The sequence below is a fragment of the Megalops cyprinoides genome, chromosome 7, assembly GCF_013368585.1.
Source record: "Megalops cyprinoides isolate fMegCyp1 chromosome 7, fMegCyp1.pri, whole genome shotgun sequence".
NCBI classification, from domain to species: domain Eukaryota; kingdom Metazoa; phylum Chordata; class Actinopteri; order Elopiformes; family Megalopidae; genus Megalops; species Megalops cyprinoides.
This window is the reverse complement of record NC_050589.1, coordinates 35,279,639-35,293,003: the sequence shown is the minus strand read 5'-3', so window position 1 is coordinate 35,293,003 and position 13,365 is coordinate 35,279,639. Positions and strand designations below refer to the sequence as shown.

At 41.3% G+C, this 13,365-nt stretch overlaps 1 protein-coding gene and 1 pseudogene across 1 annotated transcript; both read left to right on the top strand.

Moving 5' to 3' along the window:
- The first annotated feature begins 702 nt into the window (after positions 1-702).
- LOC118780617 lies at positions 703-4,080 on the top strand (annotated as a pseudogene).
- Positions 4,081-6,070: 1,990 nt separating this feature from the next.
- Positions 6,071-9,872, top strand: LOC118780202 (tubulin alpha-1B chain). The gene is made up of 4 exons (XM_036532578.1): positions 6,071-6,153; positions 8,011-8,233; positions 8,359-8,507; positions 8,629-9,872. Exons 1-4 carry the CDS (start codon positions 6,151-6,153, stop codon positions 9,607-9,609), a joined length of 1,356 nt encoding a protein of 451 aa, XP_036388471.1. The 5' UTR covers positions 6,071-6,150; the 3' UTR covers positions 9,610-9,872.
- Positions 9,873-13,365: the final 3,493 nt, after the last annotated feature.

Here is a 13,365-nt window from a genome sequence, read left to right as displayed (position 1 = left end):
GTTACTGTCACATTGTATCTTGCTTTATTTTTTGTCTTTTGAGTCCTAAAGTGATGCAGCACTGAAAGGTGAACAGATGGAGAAAGATGGGAGTCAAGTTACATGGACAGATGCAGTATGCTGTTGGCGTTGAGTTTCCAGTTGTAACATGCCACTTATCATTTCGGTTTATTGGCAAACCCAATTGTTTTTGCTTGTGTGAAAGCATGAATTTCAGGTGCAAAGTCCATAGTTTGTTAAAACAGTGTTTCTGAATCTACTTACTCTACCCCTGTATAATGCTTTATGTTTATGACGAATCCATAGGTATATATGATCAAGATCTGACGTGCATTTATTGACAGCGTTTGTTAGTTTCTTTTTAACATCTTTGATGGAAGTTCAATTTATTGCCTTGAACATGTACAGTGCATGTGAAGACTATATTTAGATCCACTGGTTTAACTTTTTGTCAGTAGGCATACTCATACACTTCTGTATATGTGATTACGCTTTCAATTGTTTACAAAATAGCGAGTGATTGTTAACTGTTTTCTGTAATGAGAGAACTAGGTGGGGCTCTCCGGGAGGAGGATCTTCTTTGCCGAAGACCGCGTTTTACCCAATAGAAAATAAAACTAATTGTCATATCCTGGTACAGCGTCCATTCGGCCAATAGTAATCTAGTAGACGCAATCGCCTCGGCAACACTCGTATATATTAAGAGGGTCGCACCCGTGTGCTGCAAGATCTCTTACATCGACCTCATTGTTGTCGCGCTGTAAGACTGCCAAGTGAGACCACCCCATACAAACAATGGTAAGGAGACCGACTTTGCTTTTTCACTTGTAGGCGTACAGTAGACATATTACTAGGGAACAAACGATTACGCCTTAATATTCCTTATGCGATTCATTGTGCTTAAAACGAATGGTTTGATATGGACTAGATCTATGTGCATTTAACGAAAGTGCTTTAAGAGATGACGTTAAGAGGAAGAGCATTCTCTCTCTTTTGCAGTCGGAGATTTTACATCATTCTGAATAATTTGCGGACTGGCAGATGTACTATGGCCGGCTGTTTTAATAGGTTACTACCTTTATATTCGTCTCCTGGTTTGCGTCAGTACAGAGAAAAAAAATCAAACCTTCAGTTTTAGCGCTTTAGAAGGCAGCCTGTGGTACTAAATAAAAGCATTACCATGATTGTAGCAAGTTACCCCGAAAGAAATTAAACAGGTTTCGATACATTGTACTTAAAATGTTTCTTTCGTGTGGGTCTATGTAACTGTAACAGCATGGATACAGAAGACAGCGATGGAGTGATTACGTGGCGAGAGGAATCTAGCTACAGACAAAGACAACTTGATAGAAATGCGAAGTGATCGGAATAAATTATCTGGATTTAGCCGACCAAGCGCAGTCCGGTAGGGCTGTCACTTTGGATTTTTAGGACACGGATTCAGCCCCCACCCCTTCTACGTCCTGTCCTGCACCTCTCTTTCCTTTAAATTAAATTCATAATCCAAACTGAGCGAAGAGCGCGATGCAAAATGTATGTTGGTTAAGGAAATACTAGACCGAGTATCTCGTGGCAACTGAAACGGAATATTTTGTCAGTATGGAGACTTAGCCATTAAAAATTTATGTTAGTGCAGGGCAATTAGAAAAGACCCGGGATTAAATTCACACACACTGATCACAAAAATGAGAGGGGAGGAACATTTAACAATTCAAACGCAGTGCAATTTACAAAATGCTAAGAACGCTGCTTTTCAATCATTCATCTGAATAAAGTCTTTGTCTGTTTCAAGCACAAAAGCTTTGTCAGTTAAGGTCAAAGGAGAATAGAACAGACAAAATACTGCGTACGTTTACTTTTGATGAAACGTTTTTACCTTATTTTTGTCTTAAATTGATTGTATGTGGAATAAATACCATTAGACCCATTTACTGTTGTTCAAAACCATTGACTACAAACTTTGAAGCTGCCAATTTTTTAATTGTGCATTGTTTATTTAAACCTATTTCAACTAAGTAAATGCAAATAAAAAACAAACTACAAATAGGAAGAAATATAAGTTTATTGTAACATTATAATTGGTATAGCTTCAAAGCCTTGAGCACTGATCTTTTGAGAGTAATTGAATGAAAGTTGACATAAAGTAGTTCAATTTGTAGGCATTAAGTTTGTTGCTGTATCAGAGCTGTTTGAGGTTCTGAGATGCAAGTATGTTAAATCACTCTGTTTGTTTGTTCTTTCTCACTATTTAAATACAAAAAGGTTTACTACTTCAGATATGAACTCTGAAGCTATTTGTCAACCCTCATAAGAAGTTTGCTCTCCTCCCTGTCTCCAGCGTGAGTGCATCTCCATCCACGTGGGCCAGGCTGGTGTCCAGATCGGCAATGCCTGTTGGGAACTCTACTGTCTGGAGCACGGCATCCAGCCTGATGGGCAGATGCCCAGTGACAAGACTATTGGAGGAGGGGACGACTCCTTCAACACCTTCTTCAGTGAGACCGGAGCGGGCAAACATGTCCCCAGGGCTGTGTTTGTGGATCTGGAGCCCACAGTCATTGGTAATATCTCAGTTTCTCCTTAGACTGGAGCAACAGAGCTGTTGCAGTGATGGCCACTCCTAACAGCATTGGTCTGAGTCATTTTCTGAACTCCTCTCTCTGTGTCTCCTCAGATGAGGTGCGCACTGGGACCTACCGCCAGTTATTCCACCCTGAGCAGCTGATCACTGGCAAAGAAGATGCTGCCAACAACTATGCTCGCGGGCACTACACCATTGGGAAAGAGATCATCGACCTGGTGCTGGACAGGATCCGCAAACTAGTGGGTACCTCTGTAAACATTGTGGAATGAAAAATGAAGGAATATTACTATTATATCTTGATTTTGTGTGTTCAGCCTATTTGGGTCATGTCCTCCATCACTGACATAACTCTGGTCTCTCCCCAGGCTGACCAGTGCACTGGGCTCCAGGGCTTCCTGGTCTTCCACAGCTTTGGAGGTGGTACCGGTTCTGGTTTCACCTCCCTGCTGATGGAACGCCTGTCTGTTGATTACGGCAAGAAATCCAAGCTGGAGTTCTCCATTTACCCAGCTCCCCAGGTGTCCACAGCTGTGGTGGAGCCCTACAACTCCATCCTGACCACCCACACCACCCTGGAGCACTCTGATTGTGCCTTCATGGTAGATAATGAGGCCATCTATGACATTTGCCGTAGAAACCTAGATATTGAGCGCCCTACCTACACCAACCTCAACAGGCTCATTGGCCAGATCGTATCCTCCATCACAGCCTCCCTCCGATTCGATGGTGCCCTCAATGTTGATCTGACAGAGTTCCAGACCAACTTGGTGCCCTACCCTCGTATCCACTTCCCTCTGGCTACCTATGCTCCAGTTATCTCTGCAGAGAAAGCTTACCACGAGCAGCTCTCTGTGGCTGAGATCACCAATGCCTGCTTTGAGCCGGCCAATCAGATGGTCAAATGTGACCCCCGTCACGGCAAGTACATGGCCTGCTGCCTGCTGTACCGTGGTGACGTGGTACCCAAAGATGTGAATGCTGCCATCGCCACCATCAAAACCAAGCGCACCATCCAGTTTGTGGACTGGTGTCCCACTGGTTTCAAGGTTGGCATCAACTACCAGCCCCCCACTGTGGTTCCTGGTGGAGACCTGGCCAAGGTACAGAGAGCAGTGTGCATGCTGAGCAACACCACTGCTATTGCTGAGGCCTGGGCCCGTCTGGACCACAAGTTTGATCTGATGTATGCTAAGCGTGCATTTGTGCACTGGTATGTGGGTGAGGGTATGGAGGAGGGAGAGTTCTCTGAGGCCAGGGAGGACATGGCAGCCCTGGAGAAGGATTATGAAGAGGTGGGGGTTGATTCCATTGAAGGTGAAGGAGAGGAAGAAGGAGAAGAGTACTAAAAGGGAGCACCACATCTTCTATTATGCGGTGCAAAACAGGCATTTTTACATCAACACACCTCAGATTTTTGAGTTAACATTCAACAAGCATTGAAAAACATTGTATGGGTTGATGGTTAATTTTACGAATAAAATTCCTGTCAGAAACAATCTCCTGCGTTTTATGAGAACCATTTGTCTTTATACATTCCTTTACTTTACTCCCCTAGTTAGCATATACCTTGCATGTGTCAGACTCATGCTACAATTGACTGTATGTGTAGCACTATGAGGGCAAATAAAGAAAAGTGAAAGTAATTCTATGTTTAACATAAGTATGCATAATTTGTCAATGTTTATTAAGAATTATTGATGAAGGAAGTTAATTATGGTATTAATGTGCAGCAATAATGATTTAATGTTACATATGGTTTTCTAAAAGAGTAGCAGTAGGGAAAAGATCAGATTTTTAGCTAGTGGTCAGGCTCGGAATATTACTAACTGAAAACATGCAAATTGCTGTTCATTATGTTACTGAAAACCTGCAAACATGCAGCAAGTGGGCCAGAAAAAACAATGCCATAATTTACAAATTGTTTTAATGGAAATCATGTTATTCATCTAGCCCATCAAAGATGCACAGATTAAACATTTAAGATTAGAAAATTGTCATCACATTATTGTGATCACAATGAAGAACAGCCCTTCTGAAATGCAGTCCATCACAGCTTCGATCACATGACCTATTGTGTATGGGAATGGTTTACAGCATATTTGAGACAATCCCTGGAATGCATTGTTATGCTGAACACCGCTGAAATTACCAGATCATAGTTAAAGATCTATTAAAACTGACATGTATTTTTTGCTTAATGTCCACGGAAATAGAAAATGTATAAATTGTTGTTCACAGGTAATAGACCTCTGACATTACATTTGAAAATCCAGTCTCTCCTCCTGGATTTAGCTTCATGCGCTCAGAATAATTATGAAGCAAATGTTAGGACAAAATAAAGCAAACAACCCATTTTTGGAGGTAGGCCTAAGTATTTATAAGGTCTAGAGTACCTTGTCTGTCCTCTGCGTGGCCCTATGAATGTTGCCTTTTCAATAGAACAGGGGTGGTATGGAATTATATTATACATTCCTGGTATGCTTTTACTAGTATTTGAATTGTATATTATATCATCATCTAAACATTCTGTGGAGTTCATACATACCTTTCTCTAGCATCCTCCTAGATTTTATTTACACAGCTAACTTTGATTTCTGTTAAAACAAATAGTGACCCACCAATGTGATCATTTGATTGAACAAATAAAAAGATTTAGGTATGGTAATCAGGACAGGAAGAAAATCTGTTTTTGAAAGTATAATGGGTTCCCAATTCAGTTGTTGCATTTCTCAGTTTTGTGAATACCAGTCTGTTTTGGGCGAGTCTTATAATTAGCATAGCAAAATTACAGTAAGCCTATGCCTATGTCGGTTTCATTGTAAAAAATAATTACTAATCTATTTGATATAACTATTACAGTGTTTAATTCAACGTTAGATAATATGTGGTCTATTGTCTCCCAAACTGGAAGGGACTCTCCCTGCAAGATGGCCACACCTGTTTTTCCAAAGCATTGCGTTTTTGTCTCAGGAGCGGGTGTCATAGAAATAGGCCCTTCACAATTACTCACTGGAAGGAGGCGCGGAGATGCCTTTGCAGGAACTGATGACATGCCAATATTATTCTAACCTTTACGATTTTATCAAATCAATTTGCGTTTCATTGTTCAGATGCTGACTAAGGCCATGATTCTTGCTAAGTGTGGTGTCGATCCTGCCGTTTTCCTAGACCCCTGGACAAAGTTCCAAATAATATTTTTTTAATATGTACTGGTATTTTAAATCCAACAATTAATTTTATAATATTTCGAAATTATTTTCTCCAAGTAGAATAACCCAGGTATGCTTTACTCCGATTGCATCATGCTACATGTCGGACATATCGAGCCATTTCCATCGGTATTCAGCTCCAAGAATAAAATGCAGCAGAGTGCTACGATTGGCTGATATGTCCTAATAATAATAATATATTAATATATTCAAGACAGAGTCACCCTCTGCCTTATATACGGGCATCCAGCGCCTCCTCCCGCTGCAGTTACTCGCGCCGACTCTTCGACGTCTAGACGAGTAGCGTTTATTTTCTCCTTCCTTTTTACGGCACATCATCCTCCCTAAGAAATCACTATGGTAAGCAATTGCATTCATTGTTGTATCACTTTAATTAGAAAGAAACCTCAGCATTCTATTTGGAAATTATGTTTTAAAGCGAATGATAATATAGCAAGGTCGATTACAACACGACGAAAAAGCAATTGTACTCTTATGTTGGAAATAGTAAGATGACAGGTGTATTTCTGTAGGCTATGTTAGACCATGCATCTGGTAGAAAAGAAAATATGCAGAATTGTGCATGCTGATACATTCAAACGGGGAATTTAAGGGCAATATGGGCTGCCATTGTAGGTGATAATATCTGCATAATTCGCCAAAGACAAGATGGTACAAATCATAAACGTCAAAACATCAACATTTTGTCACTTGTAACATTTTGTTACTGCTATTAAATAAAGATAAAGAAGCGTACGAAATTTTCTTATGCCTCGATGTCTGCCCTTCATGCTGTCACATTGCTCTCTTAAAGCGGATTAAACCGTTCACTGCTGCCAGCCTATACATTTATAGGGCGGCCATTTGGCTGGGTAATTCCTTTTTGTCCTCTGTCCTAATGTCTGCTATGACCGTACATGGTGTAGTCATCGCGGGTCATTTCATAAAAACGATAAATAGCCTGTATATCGCGTATTTGGGGTTATCATGTAAGAACGCGGACACAGAGCATCCTATCGATGTTGAAGTTGCTGTGAATCGTTTCGATGACATCACCCTGCACGGTGGCTGAGGTAATAATGCAGAGCTACCGAGATCAGCTCTTCCCACTCGTTTCTCCCCACATGACCCAATTTCAACACGGAAAGACAGAAGGTCTTGTTATTATGCATATAGTATTATGAATGAAGGATGAAATAAATGTACTTCCAATTAGAACACTAAGGAGGTAAACAGAAATAAATAAAAAAAAAGCTAAAGTGGATTTCTGGACATGCAGTTTCATTCCCATTAGTTGAGAACCTTGACCACACCTTGGTACCTGATATCAGAATTTAGTGATCCAGACCTGAATCACTGCTGATCAAACCTATTAAGCGTTGGTTAATAGTTGTGAAAATCACATTCCTTGTCCTCACAAATCTTACATTTTCCACATTTTATAGAATTTACTTTACAGCATAGCTGTTGTATTTGAATTTGTAGTCGAGGTGTACAAATCAGAATTCACATTAACTACTGTAGCATATTATTTTGCAATAAAATGAATGAATAACCTCTTGAAATATAAAATATAGAATAAAAAGCTTTGATATTAAAGGACTCAGAAAGACTCCTCACTGACTGAAAAAGAGTCTACAGTAGAACCAGGCTCTAGTCTCATTAGAATTTAATGCTGCAGCGGGCTGCAACTAGCTGACCTAGATAATTCTGAAATTCCCCATGAGGAAAGGGTTTCAGTGAACAATATCTTCCTTGATAAAAATAAGTAATAAATACACAAATAAAAAACATATATTTTTGGAAATATACAATCAATAAAGCAATATGCAGCTACGACCGAGCTAACTGTGAAATGAACCAAACTGTTTTGTATCAACATGCAAAACATGGCAGCACAGCCAGCCCAAAAGTAACAGGGCCACACCCATTAACCTCTAATTGTAGCAGTATGAGAGGCTCAAGAGATTATTTTTCGTCTGCATTTAAATACTGAGGTAGTACTTCTGAAGAAGATGTGTACCATATTTAGCCCGCTAACAAAAAAGAGAACTGCACCACACAGCTTTTGTTGTGAGTTTTTTGAGACAGGAAACATTTATAGGACAACAGGATAACATTTATCTTTATATCTCTTAAATATAATGTTGACTATATAATCTCTTGACACAATCTTTTTGTAAGGACTTGAAGCTAACCCCTATTTCTCTTCTTTAGCGTGAGTGCATCTCCATCCACGTGGGCCAGGCTGGTGTCCAGATCGGCAATGCCTGCTGGGAACTCTACTGCCTGGAGCATGGCATCCAGCCGGATGGGCAGATGCCCAGTGACAAGACTATTGGAGGAGGGGATGACTCCTTCAACACCTTCTTCAGCGAGACCGGAGCCGGCAAACATGTCCCTAGGGCCGTGTTTGTGGATCTGGAGCCCACAGTCATTGGTAATATCTCATAGTTTCTCGTAGTTTCTCCTTACAGTGGAGCAGCAGGGCTGTTACAGTAATGGCCACTCCTAACAGCATTGGTCTGAGTCATTTTCTGAACTCCTCTCTCTGTGTCTCCTCAGATGAGGTGCGCACTGGGACCTACCGCCAGTTATTCCACCCTGAGCAGCTGATCACTGGCAAAGAAGATGCTGCCAACAACTATGCTCGCGGGCACTACACCATTGGCAAAGAGATCATCGACCTGGTGCTGGACAGGATTCGCAAGCTGGTGGGTATCTCTATGAGGCCTGTACAAACTGAAGGAATCTCATTAAGATACTATTAAAATGCATAGATTGGTATATTTAGTTTTTTCATCAAGCAGTGATATATCTCTCCTTTCTCCCCAGGCTGACCAGTGCACTGGGCTCCAGGGCTTCCTGGTCTTCCACAGCTTTGGAGGTGGTACCGGTTCTGGTTTCACCTCCCTGCTGATGGAACGCCTGTCTGTTGATTACGGCAAGAAATCCAAGCTGGAGTTCTCCATTTACCCAGCTCCCCAGGTGTCCACAGCTGTGGTGGAGCCCTACAACTCCATCCTGACCACCCACACCACCCTGGAGCACTCAGATTGTGCCTTCATGGTGGATAATGAGGCCATATATGACATTTGCCGTAGAAACCTAGATATTGAGCGCCCTACCTACACCAACCTCAACAGGCTCATTAGCCAGATTGTGTCCTCCATCACAGCCTCTCTCCGATTCGACGGTGCCCTCAATGTTGATCTGACAGAGTTCCAGACCAACTTGGTGCCCTATCCCCGTATTCACTTCCCTCTGGCTACCTATGCTCCAGTTATCTCTGCAGAGAAAGCTTACCACGAGCAGCTCTCTGTGGCTGAGATCACCAATGCCTGCTTTGAGCCGGCCAATCAGATGGTCAAATGTGACCCCCGTCACGGCAAGTACATGGCCTGCTGCCTGCTGTACCGTGGTGACGTGGTACCCAAAGATGTGAATGCTGCCATCGCCACCATCAAAACCAAGCGCACCATCCAGTTTGTGGACTGGTGTCCCACTGGTTTCAAGGTTGGCATCAACTACCAGCCCCCCACTGTGGTTCCTGGTGGAGACCTGGCCAAGGTACAGAGAGCAGTGTGCATGCTGAGCAACACCACTGCTATTGCTGAGGCCTGGGCCCGTCTGGACCACAAGTTTGATCTGATGTATGCTAAGCGTGCCTTTGTGCACTGGTATGTGGGTGAGGGTATGGAGGAAGGAGAGTTCTCTGAGGCCAGAGAAGATATGGCGGCCCTGGAGAAGGATTATGAAGAGGTTGGTGTCGACTCCATTGAAGGTGAAGGAGAAGAGGAGGGAGAGGAGTACTGAAGATGCTTCATCTTTATGGAAATCACTTCTTACACTCCAGTCTCATTCTATACATATGTGAATTTAGTGATACTGTGGCAGGTTATACGTATTTCATGCCAGCATGGTGTGAAGGAAAGATATTTGTAATGACACAGTGAGAATCTTTAAAAGATTGATTGTCCTATAGTTGTTAGATCAGTGATCATTGTCTTTTACTTATTCTCATGTTTTGGCACACATTTTGTTTCCCATCCCATGCAATAAATAATAATAAAAAGTAAGTGTGTGTGTGTTTGTGGAGAGAATAGCTTAAGTGTCAGTTTCACGTGTTTCAATATAGGCCTAGTTGATTCAATATACAATAAACACTCAAACAAATATCTATCTTATATATCTTTATAAGAGCAACGCATATAGTATTTTACGTGACGGTTTTGGATGGCTTTCATTATCTAACAACAGGGGTGATGCGAAAAGTAACTCACAGCCGTTCAAGCGTTATCTTCATTTAAGCATAGTGTAGTAGTTGAACAGGCAACTCAAGCATCCCGGCCTGTGAACCTCAAAAGATGGCGACTTGTGGCATCATCCTCAAGACGCCGAACCAAACAGATAAATGAATACAGCAGTGCCTAGAATACCGACTATCGCTTCATAATTCAGTTGACACAGTTACACTCCACTGGAATACTGTGGGGCAGTGTGCGGTGTAACGTTAGTGATCGGAGCACACGAATGTATATGGACATCTGCTGAATCAATAAATAACATTGCAAAACAATAACAGTCATATCGAAGGCCATTCTTGTTATTACACAGGTTACAGGTTATTTACACCTACTAACGTTAACATAATCTCAAGGGGTTGCAAATATTCTTCATTTGCTATCTGTAATACAAGTGCTCATAAGCAGTTTAGCCCAGCTAACACGTATTCATTTTTAATGCGTTTCGTTGGTGCTGTCTCGTAGTTATATAACAGACATTTTACATCAACTCTACCACCAACATTAATAATGCGTTTTTTAATTCCGTATTTAAAACACATTTAAATTAAACCAAGTTGCCAATTATTAAGTTGTACACCTATGGTAATTCGTCATCGTACTCTTTGTTGACTGAAGAAACCTATCCGCGTTTTCCGTTTTCCATGCTTTTTCTGGCGGGTTGAAACACATTGAAAGAGTATTTGTCGCCATCTAGTGTCCATGAGTGGCGAACTTTTTCAAGCTTTCCGTTTAGAATCTAAACCAGCGGTGAGCTCAATTTAAAAGTTTAAATTGGCCAATGAGCGAGGTGACCATTCGTCCGTTATGATTCTGTGGTTGCGGTAGCTAAGCTAGCTAATGAACGACGGATGACGTATCGGTTTCTTTAACGCCTGCCTCTCTGTGACAAGATATCAAAAGTATAAATTGCCTCGTATTCAATAAAATATACCCCTCTCACAGCAGACGCGTGTAGTTCTCGACGTGAGAATTGTCTATATAGCTATTGATTTTCGTTTTATTTCTAAATTTTAAACAACTCAGATTCATCATGGTAAGTAGAATACTCCGATGACTGCGTAATTTTCAGTAGCCGGCTCCCTACCTAGGTAACCGCTACGACCTAATTTAGCGAACTTGCAGTTTTTGTAATTTACGCGGCGGGCACTGTTTTCATCAAACAAAAACAAGTGGTCTTGCTAGCAAAATTTGTTGCTTTGTTCAGTGTATGCATTTAGACCATGTGGGTCAAAATAAACGACTCAGACATGAACCCCCACCACAATATTTTATTTTCTTTCCCTTTTAGCTAGCGCGCTAACGTTAGCTAACTTACGCTCTATCGATGCTCTAAGTTACAGAAAACGGCTCCTTACACTCGAACACGTACCCGTTCACAAAACTCATGGTACGTAAGGAGCGAACAAACTAGCAACATGAGAAAGATGTCACGTACAGTCTTCCAGCATTTGTAGATTTTGTCATAAAAAAATAAATTGTTAAGAATTGGAAGCGCCAGATCGGTTCACAAAATCTAGGCCGTTGTTAGCCAAAAAGTGATGGCACGTGTTGACTCAACTGGCTGAAACCGGCCGAGGCGGGGCTAGCAGCCTGGCTAGGCTAGTTACGAAACTACGTTACGTAACATTACTGTCATTTAGCAGACGATTCATCCAGAGTGATTTACACAGATTACGTTTTTTAACATGTTGTCAATGTATACAGCTGGATATTTTACTGGGGCAATTCTGTATTAAGCGTGCTTGCCCTAAGACACAGCAGCAGAACCAGCAACCTTTCGGTTACGAGCTCTCTATGCTACACTACAAGTAAACCATTTTGTATATTAATCGAAGCACTGGCAAATCCAGATGACTGAAATTGTTTTGTTTCTGACAATGGCAGATAATAGATAACTAGCCAGGCAGGACCTTCAATGTAAAGAAGTGCAGTCTGCAACTTTTTGGTAATTGTAGGGTTGAAATGAGCGGCCAAAGGTGGAGGCCTCGATTGGGTTTATTTCACATGTAGCCACAGCAAGCCATTACTTAATACTAGCTAGTCTAGCTAACTTCTTCGGAGGACATATGGTCCTTGCAGTGTAAAGCACTACAGATCAACCATATTTGTAAATTTTTTGGTGTTTTGAATTTTCCAGCTAAAAGAAACGTAGCTAGCTGGCTAACATAATGTATTTTTCCCACGTGGTAGTCTCAGATGGACCCCGCGTCTGCATTCACGCGGCCTATGCAAAATGTAATCGACTTTTTCCTGTTTTCAATAGCGTGTACTTGGTGTATTATTTTACAAAGGTTCAAGGTGCTTTTAATTTTCCGCATCAAATATCCTTTAACGTCGTTCGCCATATAATTTGGTCCACACGTAAATGCAAAGCAGTTGATACCCATTAACCGTTTGCTGCAAGATGCCCTCGTAAAACACCCGTGTGCTTGACTGAAGCGAGCACTTAACCATGTAAACGAACAATTAAAACATGGACCATGATTGGACGTTTCTGGAGTATAAAAGAATATAAAGGCACAACATCAATACCAGAAGGAGACGTCAAATATTAAATTAACCCTTGTCACAAAACATACTGTAGAACTTGTTTCATAGTTAAGGTTGAAACCCGCAACTGAGCACGGTCGTTTGCATAGAACAATAATTGACTACGACTGTAGCAAACAGACCCAAAGATGTACCCACAGTGGTAAGGGAGCATGCATATTCTGTTCCCATAAATGTTCACAAAATATTTCTTATAAAATGCATAAATGACTAAATGTTTGGCTCTGACTGAGTTTTAGTTGAAATGTTTTGCTCTGAGTTTTAGTTGATATAGTATGCCCTCAACTCATTTTCATTGTTAAAATAAATTTTCCTGTCAGATTTGAGAATTGAAATATCTATGATATCATGGTTTTCTTTCTGTTGGGTTAAGGTGATCCTGTATTTTGAAGTATTGTTGCTGGGTGTTGCGTGCAAGAATGCAGGGGACATTGGGGACAGTAGTGTGACATTGCCCTGTCATAATGAACCAAGTCCTTGAATTTGTGTTGGAGTTCATGAAAAATACAGGAATGGTGATTAATTGCTGTGTCTGGCACAGTTCTAGTCCATCTCAGAAAGTTGAACGCAGGCATGCACAGTCAGGAGAAGTGTGTGATGTCTTGGTTTTAGTTGACATCTGCTGTAAAAGAGAAATTAATGTCCCCCTGTCCTCAGACTTGCTTCAGGTGGTTTTAACAAATCTTTCTTTATTAAGTGCTCCTTTTACTAGTCT

What these genes read in the sequence shown, in the direction of transcription:
- LOC118780202 (XM_036532578.1), top strand. An exon ending in TCTGGAGCCCACAGTCATTG is followed by an intron (nt 8,234 to 8,358) that starts GTAATATCTCAT and finishes GTGTCTCCTCAG; the next exon opens with ATGAGGTGCGCACTGGGACC. An exon ending in TGGACAGGATTCGCAAGCTG is followed by an intron (nt 8,508 to 8,628) that starts GTGGGTATCTCT and finishes CTTTCTCCCCAG; the next exon opens with GCTGACCAGTGCACTGGGCT.